Source organism: Meles meles, chromosome 12, assembly GCF_922984935.1.
Source record: "Meles meles chromosome 12, mMelMel3.1 paternal haplotype, whole genome shotgun sequence".
Lineage (NCBI taxonomy): Eukaryota > Metazoa > Chordata > Mammalia > Carnivora > Mustelidae > Meles > Meles meles.
This window is the reverse complement of record NC_060077.1, coordinates 20,285,180-20,308,060: the sequence shown is the minus strand read 5'-3', so window position 1 is coordinate 20,308,060 and position 22,881 is coordinate 20,285,180. Positions and strand designations below refer to the sequence as shown.

The 22,881-nt window shown below is 57.2% G+C and overlaps 1 protein-coding gene and 1 non-coding gene across 13 annotated transcripts in view; both read right to left on the bottom strand.

The window, feature by feature from the left end:
- EP400 (E1A binding protein p400) overlaps positions 1 to 22,881 on the bottom strand; it is a 98,722-nt gene that overhangs the window by 33,642 nt on the left and 42,199 nt on the right. For 11 of the 12 annotated variants that reach the window (XM_046025911.1, XM_046025917.1, XM_046025922.1 and 8 more), the window contains 15 exons: positions 21,392 to 21,528; positions 20,357 to 20,526; positions 19,934 to 20,108; positions 19,692 to 19,828; positions 17,615 to 17,801; positions 15,571 to 15,737; positions 14,095 to 14,264; positions 13,175 to 13,393; positions 11,210 to 11,374; positions 9,615 to 9,770; positions 8,367 to 8,461; positions 7,645 to 7,916; positions 4,154 to 4,356; positions 3,896 to 4,065; positions 2,601 to 2,797 (listed from right to left, as the gene is read on the bottom strand). In XM_046025911.1, the coding sequence (XP_045881867.1) occupies positions 2,601 to 2,797; positions 3,896 to 4,065; positions 4,154 to 4,356; positions 7,645 to 7,916; positions 8,367 to 8,461; positions 9,615 to 9,770; positions 11,210 to 11,374; positions 13,175 to 13,393; positions 14,095 to 14,264; positions 15,571 to 15,737; positions 17,615 to 17,801; positions 19,692 to 19,828; positions 19,934 to 20,108; positions 20,357 to 20,526; positions 21,392 to 21,528 (2,620 nt within the window). The remainder of the gene's footprint in view (positions 1 to 2,600; positions 2,798 to 3,895; positions 4,066 to 4,153; positions 4,357 to 7,644; positions 7,917 to 8,366; positions 8,462 to 9,614; positions 9,771 to 11,209; positions 11,375 to 13,174; positions 13,394 to 14,094; positions 14,265 to 15,570; positions 15,738 to 17,614; positions 17,802 to 19,691; positions 19,829 to 19,933; positions 20,109 to 20,356; positions 20,527 to 21,391; positions 21,529 to 22,881) is intronic. The other variant, XM_046025921.1, reaches the window with a different exon arrangement.
- Positions 2,973 to 3,102, bottom strand: LOC123954802. Its single transcript, XR_006821163.1, has one exon. It is a non-coding gene; the product is annotated as a small nucleolar RNA SNORA49 (small nucleolar RNA).

The window sequence follows — 22,881 nt, the reverse complement described above, 5'->3', positions numbered from 1 at the left end:
GGCATGCACCATCTCCAGTCCAGCAGACCCTGCTAACCTGATGTCCAAATAGTGCAACAACCCTACGTCCCCAGTCAGGGGCAGGCGGTCCCTCGGCCATCACCACTAGCAGCTGTGCCCACTGTTGGCCCGTAAGGGCACGTAACAAAGACCATCACACATGCAGCACCTACCCTCCACCCGCAAGCCTGCGCATCCCACACGTGTGCGCGCAGCTGGAATGGCCCGTTCAGATGCTTGGGTTCCTCCCATCTTTCTCAAAGAATGGCTCATTTACCTTTTTTCCTCAACTTGCATGAGCGATCTAACCCTCCATCTGCTGTGAGAACTGCAAATCATTGTCCCAATCTATTATTTGTGTGTTAGCTTTGTTCATGGAATCTTCTTGCAAAAGCCACACTTCAGCTTTTGTTTTTTTTTTAAGATTCTATTTATTTAGTTGACAGAGAGAGATCACAAGTAGGCAGAGAGGCAGGCAGAGAGAGTGAGAGGGAAGCAGGCTCCCTGCTGAGCAGAGAGCCCGATGCGGGACTCAATCCCAGGACCCTGAGATCATGACCTGAGCCGAAGGCAGTGGCTTAAACCACTGAGCCACCCAGGCACCCCTCAGCTTTTGTTTTAACTGCAGTCAGATACGTCTGCCTTTCCTTCCCTCCAAGCCTTCTGTCTGGCTAAAGTGATCCCTTCAAGCCGCAGGTACCACCTCTTCGGTACTATGCTAAGACTGCCGCTTCCTTGCTACAGTGGCGCGCCTAAGCCTGGGGCTGCTGTTCTGGCCATCAAGTGGGCACAGCACTCAGGCCCCAGCTCCTCCTCACGGTCCACAGCATCAGCAGGAAATGCTAAACGACCTGTGCCCCAACGAAGCTGGAACCCCACCCTGCTGGTGCGTGTCCGCGCTGTTCATTGCTTCCCCTCCGATGATGGGCCTTCCCCCGAGCCCCTCTGCTACAGCCCTTGTCAGCATTTCCATTGGCTGCTGTCAGCTACCCTTCACTCTAAATACACTTTTTTTTAAAGATTTTGTTTATTTGACAGAGACACAGAGAGAGAGGGACCACAAGCAGGGGAAGTGGGAGAGGGAGAAGCTGGCCCCCTGCCGGGCTGAGCAGGGAGCCGGATGTGGGGCTCAATCCCAGGACCCGGGATCATGACCCGAGCCGAAGGCAGACACTTAACAACTGAGCCACCCAGGCGCCCCCAGATACACTTAAAAAACCACTTTATCCAGGGGTGCCTGGGTGGCTTGGTCGGTTAAGTGCCAGCTCGGGTCACAATTCCGGGGTCCTAGAATCACCCCCCGTTAGGCTCCCTGCTCAGTGAGGAGTCTGCTTCTCCTCCTCCCTCTGTCCTTCCTCCCACTCATGCATGCATGTGCTCTCTCTCGCGCCCTCTCAAATAAAGAAAATCTTTAAAAATAAACAAAAGCAAATAAATCCCACTTTATCCACTCACAGGTACACACGCACACATATACACAAACCCCCACAATGACAACTTTCCTAAACACTGTTCTACATTTGACATCGCTTTGGGGAAAGCACATTTTACACACCAGGTCTTCCTGTCCCAGAATACGGCTCAGTCTCCAACTCACATCTTAACACGTTTTGCACAATTTGGTTCTCATTTCCTACACAACCTGCATCTTTACTACCAAGACTATTCCTGATTCGTGGATTACAGTTACTGAGAAAAAACGGTTTTCCTGTTTCCGGCTGGTAAGCGCTGAAGGGGCACAGCCTCCGTAACTGCGGAGAGCAATCATGCGGGAAAACGTTGCGCACACAACACACACAGTGTGCCAGGCTGCAGTTTACCAGCACGAGACAGCCCACAGTGCGCCGCTGAAGGAAGAGCAGTTAACAAGGCCGTGGGCATCAGCCATCTAGACACTGAGAAAGACTCCTGGAAAGACATGCGGCAAACTGTTACCAGTCTCCATCTCTAAAGGACACTTCTCCACGGACCTCAGACAGGCAGTGACACAGCTGCTCAAATGCAGCCTTCGGAGGACTCTGCCTCAGTGGCAGGAGTGAGCGGGCACAGGCAGAGGCCGGGCTCGCACACGGTGCCGGCACCACGCAGCTGCCCGCACACCCAGTGCAAGTACATACCACAGACCCGTTGGTAGCACAGACAACAGTGCGCTGTTGTCGCACTACCACACTAAATGCTTCTGCAAGTTCAGACACGCATGGGAGAGCCTGCTCCACTTTCATCAGCCATGTGTGGGGCCAGCAGAGGCGGTACACACAGGTCTGAGCTCTTACAGTCGTTTTACTGACAGACAAGGGGCATCGGACAGGGGTCTAGAAGACGTGCGACAGATACGCATCGAATGCACAGCAAGTTGTGCATAAGCAACGTAATTTAACTGCAGTTTTAAACAAACTAATTATAAACTGAGCAAATGTTGGGCCTAAAGAAAGAACACACAAAGCAGCAAGAACAGAATTCTGCCTCAGAAAAAATAAATGAAGCAGTGGAAACTTCTGGAACAAGTTGTAACGTACACATAAGCTCCACGGGGTGCTTCTGCTCCAGCACCTGCTGCCCCCACACCTCCACGGACCCCTTGTCGCACCCGCCACCCTCACCTGTAGATGTGGACGTCCTTGCGCCTCCCGATCCGCTCACACCACTCCTGGGCCTTGGCGTCCATCACGGGGTTCAGGTCATTGTCATAGAACACCACTGCGTCAGCCTCCACCAGGCTCACGCCTGTGGCGCGGCTGTGGGTCGACAGAATGGCGCAGAAGATCCTCCTGTCCCTGTTGAAACTCCTCATCAGCTCCTGAGATGAAGTAAAGCCCACGGGTTAGCTCCCCTGGTCGGTGCTGGTGCAGCTCGGCGCTCCCAGCAACGAACGTTGGGCCATCTCCCGCTGACTGCGCACAGACACCCCCACGCACTCCGCACAGGCCAGGCCTCACCAACCAAAGGAAAACATCCGCCTCCACCTGACATGGACTGTCAGCTCAAGCCGTAGGCCCCAGGAGAACACAGAGTCTTCCTGGGGAGGGACGTGTGCTCGGTCCTGTACCCTCAGGCAATGCCTGGGCCTTCACAGCAGAAGACCCAGGAGTAAGGCTGAGGGAGCAGAGAAACAGGCCGGAGAGGCTTTCAGCCTCCTGGGAGCACTGCTCTCTGCAGTGAGCTCACACCAAACCCGACCGTCACAGGGACCCCCTCCTTCCCGGAGAGTCCACGTGCGATCTGTGAAAACACCACCGACAAAGCTCGCTCATTAACCTGGCGCTGCGTCTCCTCCCAGGCCCTTCTCCACGTGCGCACATGCGGGTGGAAAGGTCCATGTGTGCGGGATCAGAGTCTGGGAACCTGCTCCCAACAGAAGCATTGTGCTGTGCTACTCATCCCATTCCAAATGCTTTGATGACCAACTTGTAGTCTAGCCCACGGACACTTAGCACGAGCCACCCAACAGCACGGCACATGCACGACCTACGGACCCATCGTGCTGCCGGACGTGTGCGTCGCTCCAGGGAGGAGCAGAGGTGCCACAGGCACACTGAGCCCCTGGCACAGAATCACTTGGGCCAGCGCACACCCCCCGCACCATCAGCCCGACTCCTAGGAAGCGTGCGGCTTCGCGCCAGCTGAGAGCGCAAAAGATCACTCGTCTGGCTGCGCTGACCCATGGGACACAGCAATCTGACAAGCGACAGAGGGGCACACAGCACGACCTGCATTTCCCGCAGGGTGCCTCATGGGGGCCGTGCCCTGGCTCTCACCCCAGCCACGTCTGAAGCGCACCAGCCCACTCCTCATGGCACAGGCCGCCCCGCCCCAGCAGCCACCCACGTCCTGTAACAGGATGCATGAGCTGTGAAGGAGCCCCTGCCCTCGCAGGACGGCACCCTTCCTTCCTTACCTGCCGTTGCTCACTGTTCGCATTCTCATCAATCCTGATGTAGGTGAGATAATGGAAGTTCAAGAACATTTCTAAAATGTCCAACATGAGAACCATTTGCGACAAGATCAGCACTCGACGTCCCTCAGACTTCAACTTCTGAAGCAAGATGGCTAAAGCTTCGAGCTTTCCTATGGAACAAACGACATCGAGTCTCTCCTGAGCCCAGGCGCGGAGGGCCGACCTAAAGGCCAGCGCAGACAGGAGCCCCCGCCATACCTGAGTCGAATTGCACCAATCTGAGCTCCGGAAACCGGAGGGAGCGCAGCGCCGTCATTCGCCGCAGCTGCTGCGCGTAGGGAGCTGTGTGCTCTCGCAGGCGGTGCCTCAGGAGCCTCATCCTGCGGCTGTAGAGGGATGGCGGTCTCGCCACCCACAGGGACGGGGGCGCAGCCACCACCGGAGGGATCACACACACCACCCTGAGAAGCAGAAAGCACCTGGGTCAGACGCACTGCCCATGGCGTCTCATAGCAGCCCATAGCAGCTCCTCCGTCTCAGGAAGCAGAAGGCCAAGTAGGAAGCGGGCAGAACCTTCTATTGGTGTGGTCAGAAAAACCAGGGTGCTTAATCACAGTCACACAGGGTGACACAGCTGTTGCCCGTGTCACAGCACCATCCGTCACAGCATCCGTGGGAGTGAGTCCCGCCAGCTCTGGTCCCTGCCGGCCCCCAGCTGGAAACAAGCGGCGCAGGGCACCCCCTAGAGCCTGCAGGAAAGGGCACAGAGACGGCCCATTCCCTGTGAAACTCATGTTCTGGTGGGAATCTCGGGGTACGGGTCCTGTGTCCCCAGGACGGTCTGGGGGAGAACTATACCCCAGAGCGGGGAGAGCCGTGTGCCACCAGGAGCGGGGCCAGACTTAGCAGAAGGAGGCCTGCTGAGAGCAGCACAAGAATGACTCCGACGGGCCATTACAGCACAGGACACGTCCTCCAGACCTCTGAGTGGCCCCCACACCAGGACAGCCTCACTCTCGAGATCAGCTCAAGCTGCGTTTCCCTGATTTGCTACCAAATGCATGCAAATAAAAAAGCCATCTATGCCCAAAACCACTGGTGAAAAAATCACACCACTAAATAAGTGGAAAGCAAGTCCACGCTCACTAACCCAGAATCCACACGGCCGACACGCCCGTTCTGCCCAACCCGCCCTGAAGATCTGGCGTGGTCCTAAGCCAAACCCCAGCCGTTACTCTGTAGATCACCGACACAGTGAGCCGAAGGCTACCACACCAGAAGGGCCACACAGGACCGGGCGAGAACAGAGCCGGAGGCACACCGCCCAGCACCGGGGCTTGCAGAGGGAACAGACAACACCCAGCTGAGGAGGGCCCAGGGAGAGGCCCAAGGCAGTCACCTCAGCTCTGCCAACGGAGCAGAGAGCGTCTCTCAACAAATGGTGCTTGACAAGCAGGCACCCACACGCAAATACGTGAATGTGAAAGACTTGACCAGATGTCCTGGCTTCCTCACGGCGGTACCCAGTAAACCCCACTCCTGCAAACAGAGAAACCCCAAATAACCAGCAACCCACAAGAATTTGATTAAGCCTCTGAATCTATTTACAGATGATACAGGCAACAAAACTACACACCAGATTACACCTCCAGGAACCAATTCAGCAAATCCACGTTGTGGGAAATTCTACAGAGAAAACCACCAGTTTCCTCAACAAATAAACTACAAGAGGAAAAAAAAAAGGCAAGCCAGAAGCACAACCTACAGATTAGGAGCTACATGATACGTATCCCCAACTGCTGCATCTCTACATCACTGCCATTCTGATTCGAACCAGAAAAACGCTTATGAGACAACCACAACTGCGTGTGCAGAAGAGACACTTAACGGTATCAAGAACTGTTCTTTTCTTAGCTAGGGTAATGGTACGGTGCCTGCGCTGCTTTCAGAGCACAACGAAATCTTACACAGGAACTCCCGTCTGTCCGGAGCTAGCTACAAACAGTCTGTGCTTCCAGGCAGTAAACAGGGATGCAGAGCTGGGTGAGAGCCAGTCCCAGGCTGAAGGCTGGCTCCGGGTACACTCGGGTTCACTGCAGTAGTCTGCTTGCATAGATTTAAAGATCTTCTGAAATATGAGATTCTTCAAACGGGAAAAATGAATCTAGACACAGACCTAGTTCCTTCACAAACAGCTCCGAGTGAACCATAGACCCAAAGTAAAAGGCGGACAAGGGAGCCCTGGAAGAGGACACGGGGCAAGCCCAGGTGACCAGGGCCTAGCGATGACTTTCCAGGCCCAGCCCCAAAGCACGGCCGGTGAGAGGAGGGAGAGCTGGATCTCACTAACCCTAAACACGGCCGCCCTGTGAAAGCAGGTGTCATCAGGAGACAAGCCACAGGCCAGGGGAGCACGAGAGACACCGCTGATGAAGGACTGGCACCCGAAACACACGAGCACTCTGAAAGCCCAACAGCGAGAGAACAAATCTTAAACAATGGGCCGAAGACCCCAACAGACACCTCTCCAAAGAAGAGATGTACACGGAGAAAAGCTATGAAAACAGGCTCCAAGTGGGCTATCCTCAGGAAGTGCGGATGACATCGGCCCCAAGACATCACGACACACGTCAGAATGGCCAGAACCCACAGCATTCTCATTCAAATGCACTGAAACGTACGTTCACGTAAACACCTGCACATGGACCTTTACAGCAGCTTCGTCTGTGACTGCTGAAACCTGGAAGCAATGAAGCTGTTTTCCAGTAGGTGACGGATAAACGGGCCCACGAGACAAGGGAGCATCACTGGGAGCTAAGAGAAATGGCCGTCAAGCCATGGAGCGCTGACGGGGAGTCTTCACCGCGTCTCGCTAAGAGAAAGCGGCCCACCTGAAGAGTCTGCACCCTGCACAATTCTGGGAAAGGCAAGCTACGGGAACAGTAAAGAGGTCGCTACGGGAACAGTAAAGAGGTCGCTGGCTGCCCAGGTTTCGTGGGCAGGCGCGACCAGGGGGGGCATGGGGCTTTACGGCAGCTCCCAGATGGTGGGAAGGCGGTGGACATGAGCCAGGCCATAGGAGCACGGGCGGGTCCCCACCATGAACACTCAGCTGCAGGCACACAGCAGAGAAGGGAAAGAAGACCCATCCTCAGGCCAGACCTGACCAGCGCTCAATGCAGGGAATGGAACACAAACAGGGTGGCCGCTCTAGGTGGGGCCCGGAGGAAGCACAAACGCTCGGTGGGCAGGGTGGGGGGGCTGGGCTGGCCCCCGGTGCAACAGCATCTGCGTTTTCGTTTTCTCTCCTAAAGCTTGTTTCTGAGTTTAACTCTTAAATACACGTTCCTCACCACGCAACATTAACTTTTTCATGTGGTTTTCCAATAAAATATTACTTTAAGAAAAACACAGAGAAACTCATCAAGCACACAGCGGTCTGTTCTGGCACCCGGAACGCACATGGCTGCTGTGGCCCTGCGCCCAGGCCAGCCAACGTGCACCCAAGCGGGGCCCCAGGGACAGGGCCTGGGCCCAGGGGAAAAGAAGCCACCCAAGGATACACAGCCTTCCTGGAGAGACAAGCTGATGCCAGAGCCAAAGATGCAGGAAATAATTCACGACCGACGTCTGAGAACCACTCAGGGAGGAACTGACAGAACAGGCTTCCGGCAGGACAGGCGGGGCCGGAGGCACGCGGGGGCCTGTGGAGGAGAGTGAGGTGCGCACTCCCATGCAGGCCGCCCTACCTGTCGATGACATCCTGCAGGCAGGCTTGCCGCTGGGTCAGCGTCAAAATCAGGTCCTTCTGACCGTGGGAGGGTGGCATGTACCCGCCCGCTGGCCCGGCCCCGGTCCGCTGGCTGCTGTCAGAAGCCCCGGGCCATGGTGTCTGTTCCCGGCCTACCACGGAACAAATCCGCAGCAGATCTCGGCCATAGACAGGGGCCCGTGAGCAGCGCCGCTCGTTGACAAAGTAGATCTGGTCCAGTCGCTCCTTCAGAAGTCTGCTCTTCTCCTCCTTCAGGGGAAACAGCGTAGAAAATGGTCACTGAGGGACACAGGCCCAGGGCCTGGTCTCGCTAAGCCCTACAGTGTCCCTCGCGCACAGAGACCCTGAGACACCTGCGTCCCCTTCCATGGCGGACCGCGACAGAAAGGAGGCGGACAACACAGTGTGCGTCTCCGACTGAAAAATCTTTCTCCAGGCGAGGTGAGATTTCTAACACCCGGAAAACGGCTTCGAAAACAAAAAACGTGGAAGATATCTGCAATCATGAAGCCCAGTTTCCTTTATTATGAAATGCATTTTTAGAGTCAAACTCTGGGATTCGGAGCGATGACGTGCTTTCAAGGCCCACATGCTGACAACACCATTAACCGTCCCCCCAACAAGCGGCTTCTGAGAAACATCGGAGGGTGAAGGCATGGCCCGGGGACCCACACAGGGTCGGTGAGGGAGACACCGTACCTGGGTTGGCCCTCCGATGGGAGAGGCCGGTTTGGAGGCCATTCCGGGTTCTCCAGCAGCCAGGGGGTTGACAGCCACTCGCCCCGGCACACCAACTGCAGAGCAGGAGGGAAGAGCTGAATGCACATGTCTGCGGGCTCCGCAGACCCTCCTCTGGCAGCTCGCTCTAGCGACACACTGCCCACGCCCCTCAGGACTGCCCGCAAAGCAGCCACTTGCCGGCCATCGTCTGAGCCGTGGGTGTCTCTCTTCTCTAGTGAAAGCTCAGTGCGCTCAGAGGAAGCACCCACACCTGAGGCCCATGGTCATCCTCACCGCAATCATGTGGCCACACACTCAACCCCTGGGACATCACCCGCCCACCCGCCCCCAGCAGGGAGTCAGCACTGTCCTTGTCCTCTGAAGCAGGACAGAGCAGTCGCTGCACCCCCTTCTGCCAGGCCACACCGCACATCCTGAGAGAGATCACACAGGAGGCACCAAGGACTAAAAGGGGCCTGGGGTAAGACAGCCACTTAGGAGACCACAGGGAGGGTGGGGAATGTCTCCTGCCTTGGGGGATGGGTGCTGGCAGCATGTTCAGGTGGGGTGGGAGGAGGCCTGGAAAACAGAATCAGCCACAGGTGGGAACATGGGCCACGGCTGGGACACAGAAATGCTGCTCCCTGGACCCCATGGCAGGGCCCTACCCAGTCTCACTGCACACAAGACAGAGACCAGGGCTGATCAGGGACAAGGGCTTTGGGTCGGGAGGGGACCCCCACTAGGTCCACCCACGAGCCCCATCCGACCACCCACTCAGGCTCCTCAGCAGACCACACACAGCTGGGCATGGCAGGGAAGGCAAGACCCTGGTGAGAAGCAGGCCACGGTCAGGCTGGATGCAGAAGGGCCCAGATCCTGCTCTGTTACCTGTCCCGGGGGAAATTCCAGCATGCTCGCTAAATGTATTTGTGACCTTAGCAAGCCAAATTCTCATGATTCCAAATGCCTTGTCAGAACAAGAAGAAAACAAAAATCTAGGTGAGCAGAGACTAGTCATATTCAAAATACCTCCGAGAGGAAGGAGAGAGAAAACAAGCGAGGCTGATGGCAGCCTGTCTGCAGAAAGCAGAGACCGCCGCAGCAAGATGTTTGGGTTCTGAGACCACCGGAAAAAGTCAGTAGCAGCTAGCTCCCCGTCCCCTTCGAAGCAAAGTCACACAGAAAGAAGGTTCCGCGTGTAGTGACCCCATCAGAGCACTCTACCTGGTGCAGTCACGGGGGCTGGGCCCGAGCCACCGGTCGGGGGCTTGCTTCCCAGGGCGTTGAGGGCGCCCGCCTGAGACATGGTCTGCATCACCACAGGGCCTGGTGGTCGCAGGTAGGACTGCCCCGGAGCGGACACGATCTGAAGAACGCTGCCTGCAATCACACGGGCCCGAGAGGCATCACTCATGGGCCACAGGCACCTCCTCCTACCTGCCACGCGCACCTCCAGACGTGCAGAACAGATGAAGCAACAGACCGAAAATCCGAATTTAGATTTACTCCAACAAGGCAGTGCGGAGTTCAGTAACTTGGAAAAAAATGACTATTGCCTTTACAGCCAATGAAAAACTAAGAATACAGTCACTTTTACTTAAAGTCAAGAAAATTCTCAACTATTCTTTGCCATTTCTGACTTCTGGCACTTCTGGCAATGTGGTGGGCACCAGGACAGGTCTGTTGTGCCTGCCTGAGGCCCCACGCCGCTCCCAGAGCCAAGGTCCCAGCTCCAGACCACACATGGGTGCTGGCCGACCTGTAAAGTCGACAAAGAAACACATCCACTCCCTACCCAAAAGCTGCAGTTCTCTCCGCACTCAGTTCAAGGTGTTCACCACATTCAGCCCTCCGTGTGAGGAAGCCTGACATCGCTTACTCTGGAGAAGCGTCCCCACGCTGGGCTCCGCGCCAAGGGGGGCCCGCCAGCGGTATCTGCTAGGCTCCGCGCAAAGGAGAGCCCGCCAGAGGTATCAACAGATGGCCTTGCCCCTTCGGCCGGAAAACTGAAGGAATAGGGAATTAAGCCAAATTAACAGCTGTCTTTGCTGTAGGTGTCCTGGGGCCTCCATTCTGCTAAGCTGTGTGTGACCTCCCAGCGCCCGTACAGAGTGTCCCAGCCCTGGCTCACAGGAGCTGCACATACCTTGTCCCAGGGAGGCTGTGGCAGGCACCACGTGTGACCTAGGACCACAGCCAAAGGACACTCAAGCGCTGAGCCACTGCCACCGGTCCCTTAGGGCTAATCCCAGCATGCCTCTCAGACCACTTGTTCTCTGCACAAAGCAGTTACCAAAGGAGTACATCGTGCTCAGACAAAGGTCTAAGAGGCTTTGGTCTCGGAGTCAATGCTATAAAATCCATACATGAAAGAACATAACTTCTACATAACTTGCTAGTCCTGGGGTGTTTTTAGGACACTTCATTTCACACTAAAGTTAAAAGAGCAGCAAATATTTCTATTTTGATTTTTAAAACAGGGAACATTTGGGGCACCTGGCCAGCTCAGTCGGGGTGCATGTGACTCCTGATCTCGAGGTCGGAGTTCAAGCCCCAAGCCAAGCATAGAACTTACTCAAAAGAGAATAAAAGAAAAAAAAATTTCAAAATGGGCAACATTTCCAAAGAGCATATTTCATCGAGAAACAGTATCAGCTACACGGCACGCATCTGCCGCAGCCAGCAGGCCAGCGTTCTCAACACCCCCCAAGGCCATCTCCGGGTGAAGCACCCGTGCTCCTGGGTCAGCCCAACTTGCCCAAGTCCAGCAGCAGGAGAGGGACGGGGACGACAGTGGGGCAGCGGCGGCTGGCCCTTACCTTGCAGCTGCAGCGGCTGGCCGGCGGTGAGCTGCCGCAGCTGGCTGTGCGACAAGGTGAACTTGTTCCCCTGAAACTGCAGTGTCACCGGGGTCTCTGGCTGGGCGACCCGGCTCTGCGGCCCCGCCAGGGAAGCTAGCTGGGCTATTTTGACCACCTCCCCACCTGCGGAAACGCAGAGGAAGACAGGATTAAAACGTCTGGGAGAAGCCTACGACTGTTCTGCTGACGACCATCTGTCGTCTAGCATGAGCGTCTGTGGCAAACTGAGGAGTCACACAAACGTTTCTTAGGCATCACTTCCTAACGCTTTCAGAAAATGACTCTAACAGAAAAGAGAAAATTAAAATTAACATTGGATCTTAACAGTTGATTTATTTACTCATAACTGCTGAAGATTTTAGATATCAAATCTTAATATAATAACCAAACTACCAATAAACGTTTTACTTTTCTCTCCAACCAATGTAAAAGCAGCAAACGTCAAATATAGCAGAAATCTCTTTGTCATATGCTTTGAACTCTAATATCAACCTCTTCAGAGACCTTTCAGAATGTGAAGAGTACGTGTCCGATTCAGTGCACAGATGTACAGGAGGGATTATACCCCTACGAATGTAAGAGAGCGGGTCACTAGCACAGATCCGCCACACAAACGTAGCTGTAAGATACAAAGGCTCCCACTAACCTGGACTACACTGTGGGATTCAATCTAGAATGCTGACTGAAAAAATGCCAGACTCAACATCACTTCACACTTGGTTTGTGAAAACATGACTCGGATGGAGTCCTGTGCACCCGACTCAGAAGCGTAAGCCCTGCAGGCTCTAAGCAAACACCAAGGGTACAGGGCTCTACCCCCCAGTGGTTGATCATGAAACCTAAACGCTCCCCGCAAGGAAATCCATGCCAGAATGATCAGTGACACTGTACAGAGAACAGTTAGCAGAAGACCAGGAAAATGCCCAGAGGTCCTGCCCACAGAAGCTGTGAACAGGAGGGAACGACAGGAGGAGGCGCAGAGAAGTGTGTATGGACAGGACAGCCCTGGCCCTGCCCCACCCACACGGAGTGAAGGCTCAGCTCCCGTGGCACGGTCCCCGCAACACCTGTCCCTGGCAAACAGAAATGTCACCTGTACCCTCCCCCAGGCAGCTAGCCAGGACTGTAACTCTCCACTCATTGACAGTGGAACTGAGGCCTCATCGTTAGGGACTAGCCTGAACTCGGGGTTTCGTGACACCCGCCCCCCAGCTTCCCAGGGAGACCTCCACACACTGGTCATGCCAAGATAAGAAGTGCTCGAGGGGATGTCTGAGAAACAGTGGTGCCTACGACCGTCTCCGTCAGGACACTTCCTACGGCACAGTCAGCAGGGGCCAGTGAGAGATGTGGGAGTGCGCTAACGACACTGGTCACAATAAAGAGGTCTAAGAACACGCAGTAACACTGTGATGTTTTCATCACCAAGTTATTATGAGAGCCTCAGCTGAGCAGGAAGTCACTCCAGACTTAAACATGATGGTAAGCAAGAGAGTCAAAATCAGTCATGGTTTTTAACAACCAGCTCCGGTTCCCTCGCTGGCAAGGGCGTCCCCTGCTCTCGCCTGAGTGCCACCTGCTCCCCGGGCTGGGCCCCACTGCCCACGGGGCGAGCCTCCGGCTGACGCTAAGGAGAAGTGAGGCCATCAGTACACCAGCAGAGCATGCGTGGGAAGAAAGCAGAGCTGACATCTGGGGATCAGGATAAAGGACAGAGGAGGACAGGGCCCTGGACGCTGGCTCTGCAGAGGGCGCCTCTCTGCACACTTAGGGCCAGAAATGACAGCGTGGCGAAAGGCAGCACCCGGGCGTGGGGTTAGGGAGACAAAGGGAGTGGACAGCAAGGCTCTTCACACACGCTGATCGGAACACAACTTCCCGTGGCAAAGACGTGGCAGAACCGGGAGGGGCGAGGCCACTTACTGGGCAGGCGGGCCTGAGCCTGCGAGGTGAGCACCAGCCCCTGAGGCAGCGCGCTCGGCCCCGCCGGGTGCGGGGGGCCCGGGGGCGGGGGCGGGGGCGGGGCCCGTGGTTTCGCAGGATGGGCCGGGGCAGGTGCTGCGCCGGAGGTCGAGGCGGGCGGCTGTCTCGGAGTGGGCGCGCCGGCGGAGGCCTGGGAGCTCTGAAACGGGGCTGCCGCCACTGCAATCGATAAGGTTTGTTTGTGCAAAGCTGTTAGAGGTTCTTCACCAAATGCAGTATTTAAACCCGAACTCAAAGAAACAAAACAAACATTTCAGTAAAGTTTCTCGGATGAGAAGCCCTCTCTAGAAAACAGTGTGGCGGACTCGGCATCCGGGTGAAACAGAGCCATCCGCCTACCGCGCCGTGGTCGAGTGCACGCTCCCGCAGGGCACACAGTGCGGGCTGCCAGCCGGGCTCCAACGGGGCTGCGCTGCATGTGCACGCGGGTTGGACGCGGAGGACCCGGTGACGGAGGCTGGAACTCCGGCCCGTGACCTGTGGCCAGTCAGCCCTACCCTCCTTCACAGTGACAGCTGGGCTCCAGGCCATTGGCGGCCTCAACGGGAGCGAGCCTTCCCGAGCTCGTGTCCACAGTGTGACCCGCACGTCCCCAGTCCAAGAGCCCCCGCCGAGGCACATCTTCAGCAGCACGCCAATAGCGACTCAACCAAGACCGCAGTGTCTGGTTCAGGGAAAAACTCCACTTTCAAGACACCAAAAGGGTGAGCAGCGTGAGGTGTGTTCAGCAGAGCCAGAGCAGGCGGCCCGCTCCTGACCAGAGCAACAGCTGCCCATCCAGAGGGGCAGGGGCAGTACCAGGAACTCCGGCCACGAAGACCCACGACAACCCCAAGGGCGTGCCAGCACAAGAGGCATACCTTTTGCATCTGGATTGGCAGAGAACGTGGCAACCGGTGGCCGTCCTCTCACGTGGCCCTGAGGAGTGGCCGTGGCTGCTGCAGAGGCCGCCGTCCGGGGCGGGTGTGTACTGGGGAAAGCCACAGTGCGACCCTCGGGCTTCTGGCCGTACTGCACGGGCTGAAACAACCTGGCAAGAAGGCGTGAGCACCACTGAGACACGGGGCTCGGGCCACCCAGGGATGGGGAAGGTCCCTACTCCCGGTGCTGCTCCAAGAGGTGTCAGGGTTCCAAACGCGCCACTGAGAAGCTCAGCATGGGTCTGGGGGAGGGGCTGCGTACCCTTGGGACACACACGCCTACCCTGAGCCTGGGGGACCCGGGCTGAACGTGCGCATGGGACGCTCGGAAGCCACAGCGCTACTGTATCAAGTGCAAGTGGAGTGGGCAGGGAGCCACAACCGGGAATCAAGCAACGCAACAGCAGCAGGCATGCTGGCCAGAAGCGGTACCGGAGCCCCAGAAGCGACAGTGGCCACTGTTTCCAGTATTGCCACACCGCAACACACTCTTTCATCACCCTTTTACCTGGAAAACCATAATGGCGGGAATTCTAGATTTTCAAATCCCCTACACAGGGCAGCAGCTAGGGGCGGTGAGGAGAAAACCAAGGACCTGAAGCCAGGCCCCCCCAGAGCACCACAGCTCTGCTGGCCCACACACACATCTGACAGAGGCCTGCAGGCTCCGGCGAGTGTCAGGCAGAGGGCAGTGGGGTCCCAAGGCCCCGGAGAGGCCACAGGTAGAATAGGCAATGGAGCAGGCACCTTTCTCTCTAAACTTTTATTTTCTCATTTCTTTCTCCTTTTCAACCCAACCCTGAGATTGTGTACTCCAACTTGCTGGATTAACCTCTCTTATTAAGTCATTTCCTTCCACTCATTGAGTGTGCTCTGCCCCTCCCAGCCCCATGGCACTGTCGAAGTCGGTGACATCCTTCAGAAGTCCCTGTGGGGGGGGGGCGCTCTTCCCACCACCCACCGTGCACCCTCTCCCCACTACAGCAGCCACCGGAGCACACAGCAGGCATAGCAGCCTGACCTCCTCCCCTCACAGATCTCTCCCGCTGCCCAGGGCTGCTCCACTGCCACCACCAGGCTGTCCTTAGGAGGGCGAGGGGCCGCACTGTCCCTCCCAGGACTGCAGACTGCCCACACAGGCTACAAGCAGTGAGCTGCCCCACAGACACTGAGGGCACCAGCACAGACTCCAGAAGCAGGAGACCCAGTGAGAGGGTCGGCCATTTCTCCCCCTGGCCACAGCCAAGTCCTGTGTGAACTCCCGCCAAACATCCCAGGTCTCCCTGAGGGGCTGTGGCTTAGGTCCTTCCAGGGGCTGTGGCATGTGGGACATCATGCCCCAACGGCTGATTCGAGGCCAAGCAGGACCCAGCCGGGGATTTCGGTGAGCAGGAACCACCACTCCATGCCACGCACCTGCTGGGCTTCAGTCTGAGGGCCGCCGGCCTGCCCGACGGGGGCGGCGCGGTGTATAGCTCATCCATGAGCTTCCGTGTCACCTTCTTCTTACACAGCAATTCTGCTTCATGGCGAGTCATTTTGTTCTCTAAGCCAATAAGATCAAATATAGAAAGATCCGTTTCCTAAGAAGAAAAAGAGCCAAGTGTTGCTCTGGGAGACCGGAGAAAAATGGCTGGGAACCCAAGCACATCCCTCACTGAACGGCCAGGACCCAAAAAGCCTCACTGCCCAGGAGGCGGCCTGAAGCCCGGGGACCGGGCAGGCTGCTGGATCTCAGTGTGCCTCAGCGTCCCCATTGTTAAGAGCACCCCACGTAGCAGCATGAATGGAAAAGGCAATGCTTGGAGAGAGGATGGCCCCGGCAGACAGGGAGGGGGTCCGGACAGCATGAGTGCCAGGCGCATGGACAAGGGGCACTGTGGGGGAGAGACCCACGTGTACCGGGGAAGCAGAAGGGGGCAGGTGACACGTCACTCGGTCCAGAGCCCTGGGGACACGCATTCCATGGGCAGAAGTGCTGCCTGGGTCCCCAGCTGGGGCAGACGCCCCACGTGCCCACTGCCCATGTACTTCTCTAACAGGAAAGCGCAGCCGCTCTCCCACCGTGACGTCGAGCATCTAAGGGGACGACGGCAGCCGCTGATGAGCCATCCCACGCTCTTGCACACCTAAGGGATGTGAAATTCGCCGGCCATTCCTCAAACGGTTAAGCACGGAGTAGGCACATGACCCTGCAATTCCACACCTAGACACGTGTGTGAAAACCTGAAACCTACGTCCACACGAAGCTGCTCTGTCAGTGTGCGCACTAACACGGCTCAGAGCAGCTGAAATGTGGAAGCAACCCAAGTCGTTAACTGACGGCCAGATCAACAGTCCCTCAAACTGGGGAACACGACTCCGCTGTATGAAGGAAGGAGACTGAGCCACATGCCACAGCCCAGATCAACTCTGAAAACACTACACTCTGGGAAGTAAGCCAGACACGAGGACCACGGGTGAGGGATCCCCTCTGTGCGCAAAGCCCAGAACAGGTGGACTCGCAAGGCAGGTCAGGCAGGGGCTGCCTGGGGAAGGGAGGGAACAGGAGGGACGGCTCGTGTCTGTGGGCTCTCTCTCGGCAATGACGAAATATTCCGGAATCAGTGGTGACAAATGCAGGCATTTCCAGCTGTCTTACTGCCATCCCAGTCGCTAAAACACTACCAGACAGAGGTGCCTGTGGCTCAGTCATTAAGCGTCTGCCTTCAGCTCGGGTCATGATCCCAGGGTCCTGGGACTGAGCCCCGCAAGGGCTCCCTGCTTGGCAGGGAGCCTGCTTCTCCCTCTCTCACTCCCCTGCTTATGTTCCTCTCTCGCTGTCAAATAAATAAAATCTTAAAAAAAAAAAAAAAAAAAAAAACTACCAGTCACCTAGCATGCCTCAAGGTTTGTCAAGCAAATGATAAAAACACCACAACATCACACACAACAAGCTCACAGAAGCTAGGTAAACACCAGGCTCTTCTCATGGAGTAGACACACACGCGCGCGCGCGCGCGCGCAGCAGGGGAAATGCGCGATTATTTGTGTCCTAAGGGCACTTGGCCCAAAGCCCCTCAGCCAGGGAGAGGGTTGGGGGTTACAAGGAGCACACAGCAGGGCCCCACAACGCACACACCTCAGGAACAGGACCTCATCACAGACACGAGAGCAGCCCATGACGGTGCTTGCTGAGAACCCCGCACGTGTCCGCCACAGGCCTCACGCGGAGGCCGACAAACACCCCACACGCCGGGGCTATCTCCCACGCTCCGGCAGCACCCGAAATGCTAAGGACCCCACCCCTGCAATCCTCAAGCCAGGGCCTGCCTCCTCGGGCCAATTGCGGACACACCCCCAGCACCTGCAGATAGCTGCCGGGCGCCCAGAGAGCCCCAACAGCAGGGTGGGCGCGGAGAGCAGCCTCCGGAGCCGCGGAAGCCACGGCGCATCTGTGCGACGCCAGGTGGGCACGTACCTTCCAGAAGTCCCCATCGAGTGCCTTGAGGACGAGGGAGGCCGAGCGGTACTGCAGAGGTCCCGCCGTGTACGATGACTCCGGGAGCCGGGGCTCCACCAGCCCAGGGTGGTTGCAGATTCTCTGCAGCCGCAGCAGGATGCTCAGCACGTCCACGAAGTGGCCACTCTTCAGCGCCTCCTGGGTCCTGCTCACGGGAAGACACATCGGCGCCATCATAGGCATGGCCACCGCTGTGCCACAGACTCCAGATCGTACCCGCCACACTCCCCCCAGGTCCGCTGAGTGATTGGTTCCATCCCTAGGTCCGCTCCCACTCGTCCTCCAGGGATTCTAACTCTCAGCCTCACTTTCTGTACCCCCCGAAGCAGGCTGGGAGGCCAGAGAGCCAGGACTAAGGGTCAGACTGGCACGCAGCTCTCCAAGCCTCCTTTCTCAGCGGAGGATGACACCCAGCGGGGACAGGGACAGATTTCTGCCCCACGGTGAGGAGCGCTGTGAGGCAGGGGTGGGCAGCAGAGTGAGGGCACCCGGTCCAGGGAGTGGAGAGGCCCCTCGGGTGGGACGCCAGCCCTGGCTCTGTGGCCACAAAGACGGCAGACACTGAGGTTAACCCCATGCAGGCCAGACCACACAGGAAACACACGGCAGGAAACAGTCCGAGTGGAGACCTCCAGGGTCTCCAGGTGAGTGTTTCCAGGTTAAGGAAGGAGCCGTACAGGACAGGACTGAGGGCAGGCTGGTCCACAGAGACCCAGGAGCAGAGGCAGTAAGGTAGAGGGACAGGCGGTGGCAGAGAGAATGGCCAGGCTTCCAAATGAGCAGCAGGGTAATGGGCTACTGCGTTTGAGGACAGAACAGCCCAGAGAGCAAGTGCTCTGGGGACACCCTCGTGAGAGCAGGTGTGCAGCGCTCCGCACAGTGGCCAAAGTGAAGCTCGGAGGCCCCTGGGGGACCCGAGACCATCACATAAACACGCATCGAGCGCCGTTAAGAGAGCTGAGGTGCACTCAGCTACAGGCGTGCTCGACACTTTCTGTTTCACTTGACAGGTTCAGGGGAGAAGAGGCCCACAGACGTGAAGTGGGAGAGTCACAAACCCGACAATAGCCCAGGCATGTGGTCACCAGCATCCCCCCTCCCCCAGCAGGACGGATGCCGGAGCGTTCCCACTCCCAGGGCAAGCGCAGCACACCGCCAGCCCAGCCCCAAAGCAGGGCCCGGAATTCCTGACAGCACAGCGAGCGCCTGCAGAAGGATGGCAAGGGGAGGCTGACAGACGAGCACAGGCCTCCTGGCCTGGGAGCAGCAGCACCCTCTACGGACTCTGCCCTTGATGACCTGAAGTCCGCACCTGGAGGAAGGGATCCCCAACAGCCCGCCCTGCCCCTGCCCTGCCCATGCTGCCGCCTGCTCGCACCGCACACTAGCCCGGAGCCAATGAGGGCGCTGCCAGGGGAGGAGGGGGGTTGCGGTTCCGACAGGCCACTGGAGCACCTGACCAGCACAGCATCAACGATGCCGTCCGTCAAGGACTAAGACACCAGACCAGGGAGTACGAGCACACACTGAGGTTGTGTTGTAAAATTTTCCAAACCTAACCCAGAAAAACAAATGTCAACGGCAAACCGCCTCCTGAAGACTAATCACACATAGACACAATTCTGACGATGTCGTGAGTGCAATGACACGAGGCCCACAACAGCACAATGCCGGCCCTTGTCTCACGAGAGAACAGTGCCCAGGGGGCCCAGCAGACTGGTGGAGGGCCCACGGGAGTCCCAGCAAGCCCAGCACATGCAGTCTCAGGGCAGCTCCCCTGGGGGAGGCAGGCGGCCTCTCAGGCTGTAAGAGACCAAGCCACTCCCACAGAACCTGTGGCCGGTGTGAGCCTCGCCCATGAACTCAGGGAGGCGGGCAAGAGCCAGGCCAGTGCCGGCTCAGCTGCACAGGGGCAGAGCCCTGGGAAAGCGGGTGGGCACACGGGGAGCCGGGGCAAGTGCGGGTTCTAGACGCCGGGGACAGCGGCCCAGCACCCTCCAGCTGGGCAGGACCCGCAGGCGCGATGCCAGCTTACCCAGGCTGCAGGATCACGTCCTCGTACAAGGCCTTCTGCCGACTTGACAGGCGGCACTTCAGCACATGCTCGTACTTCTTCGTCAGCTGCTTCTCCACGTCTCTCTTAGTTCTCCTCAAGATGAAGGGCTGCGTCACCTGCGAGGGAGACAAGTGTGCGTTGCCCCCATGCCGAGCCCCCATCGCCACACCCGGTGCAGGGCTTGGCACCACGGCCGCCACACACGTACCCCGCACACGTACCCGGTGTAGCCGTATGACCACTTTGTGGTAGTAGTCCTGATTCTCATCATTTGGGGCCTTCAGGGGCAGGTGCAGGTAGGGCCTGGAGATGCCGGGGATGAGGAAGTGCACCATGGTCCAGAGCTCCAGGAAGGTGTTGTGCAGGGGCGCGTCGATCAGCAGCAGGCGCTGCTGGCTGGGGGAGAGGGAGAGCGACAGCAGACATTGTACCCCAGGAGCTGGCCACAGGTGCACTTCCTCCGCAGAGGTTCACGGACAGGAACATGGGGCTCACAGAGCCTCCGGGAGAGGGACCCGCAACCCCCATGCACTGAGCCAAGGGAAGGGAACCAGGCAGCCAAGCAGCAGCTCGGTGTGCCCATGACCATACACACCCCTCCATCCGCCACCCCCAGGACCCCAAGCGGGGCACGCAGGTCAGACCTCCTCAGGGTGAACACGGCCTCCCAGTGCCTCTCGGTCATGCCGCGGACACGCTGCATCTCGTCGATGACCAGGCAGCGCCACCGCACACGCGTGAAGGCTGCATAGCCCCTGAAGAAGTGCTTGTAGGGCGCTATGCACACATTGAAGCTGTTGGGCTCCGTCCACTCCTGCAGCACACGGAACAGGCCTCACCTGCGGCGTCTCCCCCCACCCCGGCGGGGGCTCAGCCCACCGCCACCCGTCGCGCACAGCATGGCAGAGCTCATCTCCGGGACTGCTCCTGCAGGGGTTTATGGTGCTCGGGAGAACTAAACGAGAAGCCACTGTGGGTATTAACCACCGTTTCTGGACGTCACCAGAGAGCGTCATGAGGACAAGCAGCTTCTGCAGGTGCAACCCAAGCATGGAAACCGTACTGAGATGGTGGCAGGAAGCAGCAGCGTCCATGCCACAGCGACTACTCTTACACTTTTGAGACCCACAGAAATAACGAGAAATGGGGAAACAGAAGACACATCTCAACGTACGCACTTTTCCACTAAATACTACTCAACACAAAAGTCTAGTGATAGAGCAAACTTTTTTTATCTTCAGGAAAAAACTGTGGCCTCCGGTACACTTTCACTCAGAACCAGGTGCAAGATGGAACAGGGCAGAAACCCTGGCCAGCGCATCACCTGCAGCCCTATGGAGTGTGTCCCGGGGGTCACCTCACAAGTTCACAGCTCAGAACTCAGAGTACACCACAAGTTCCCGTTCAGGCTTGTGGCGCTCACTGGCCCGCGGGCGGAAAGGATGGTTCTGGAAGGAAAGCGGCCACAGCCAGGCCTGGGAGGGCCCGTGGGCACGGGGCTCTCCCTGCCAGGGGCAGGCTATGCTTTCCAGGGGCTCCAAACCTAGGAACAACCCGAAGGTCTCACAAACCAGGGATTCAGACAAGTGCACACATCCATCTCCACATTCTCAAATCTGTCTTCTGTACAAACGGGGATCATTTCTGCCCAGTTTTATTTCATGTTTAAAATCAAATACCTGTCTCTTGGCTTTCAGTTCTCTATGGCTGCCAATATACAGGAGGGTTTTGAGCCCGGGGCACCACCGCTTCAGCTCGAGCTCCCACTTGAAGATGTTACAGCCTCTCACGACCACGAGATGAGGGCCCCAGTTGCCTACAAAGGAGAGAGAAGATAGAACTTTCCCTTTAACCAAGACCATCTGTCAGGTCTGGACACTGTGCACTGTGCTGACCCGAGACACCAGGACAGGTACACGTGGGAAGTTCTCGGGGCATGAGGCAGACGTGTCCTACCTCCTGTGCCACCACCAGACCTGCAGAGGGGCAGGGGCCTGACCCACAGGGAGCGCACGACAAAGAGCCGCTGAGTGGGGACTGAAGAAAGTGAGTATTTCCTCAAAGACACGCTGACCCCACTGCCAGCACAGGCAAGAATATGCGTCTCTGAGGAACAGTACCCAGAAAGCAAAGGAAGTGCGCTCGGCCCTGGCCTGGAGCCCTCCCGTGGCAGCCACCCACTGAGGCTCAGGTTCGGGTGCAGAGCCCACTTCCCGCCTCCAGCCAGAACACACCACCCAAAACAGACAGTTTCAGCTTCAGTCCTCCAAAAAATAATGTCCTCAATTACGAGAATATACACAAGACAAAGTTCCACTTCCGTCCTATAAACAAAACGTACACCACACCGAGACGGAAACGGCGGCTTGGAAAGGCTGCATGCAGGATACATGGCCTCGTGCGTGCAGAGCACCGTGTCCTGCGCTCCAGAGGACCCACCCAAGAGGAACATGAACAAGGACATAAACAGACACAAGAGGACAAAAACTCTCCAGAAAGTGCCCCCCAGGAGAAGGCAGATGCACACCAGCCCAGGTGCCCTTTCCCCTACGAAGGAGAACCACGACCCCTTATCAGCCAGCATTTAGAACATTGCTCCACGATCGGTTTTCTGCAAGGCCCCTCACACCGGACGCACTGCTGGGGCCCAGGCTGGGCCTCCTGACGGAGGGGCTCTGCTCCACTCACAGTCACAGCCGGATGCCCGGACCAGTACCTGGGGCAGCACGGGCACCAGGCGGGGACCCAGAGTTTGAGGGACTCGCACATTCATTTGTTCAACTGATGAACTAGTAAGAGTCCCTATTTTTGGAACTGTAGGCTGTTTCCATTTCTTACTCTTTTAAATATGGTAACAAACAATTTTTCCAGCTAAACAGTAAGATAGTGAGGCAAGGTGATAGTCTGAAGTAACTGTGTCTAAAACTGACTTTAAAGTGCCACACTGAAAATTTCAGGACACCAGATCAGAAAACAGAAACAAGTTAATCAAGAAAATAAGCCCTGGTATCAATCCATCTGTATTGAAAAACTGAGGGGGCGCCTGGGGGGCTCCGTCAGTTAAGCCTCTGCCTCCAGCTCAGGTCATGATCCCGGGGTCCTGGAATCGAGCCCTGCATCAGGACACCCTGCTCTGTGGGGAGCCTGCTTCTCCCTCTGCCTGCCCACT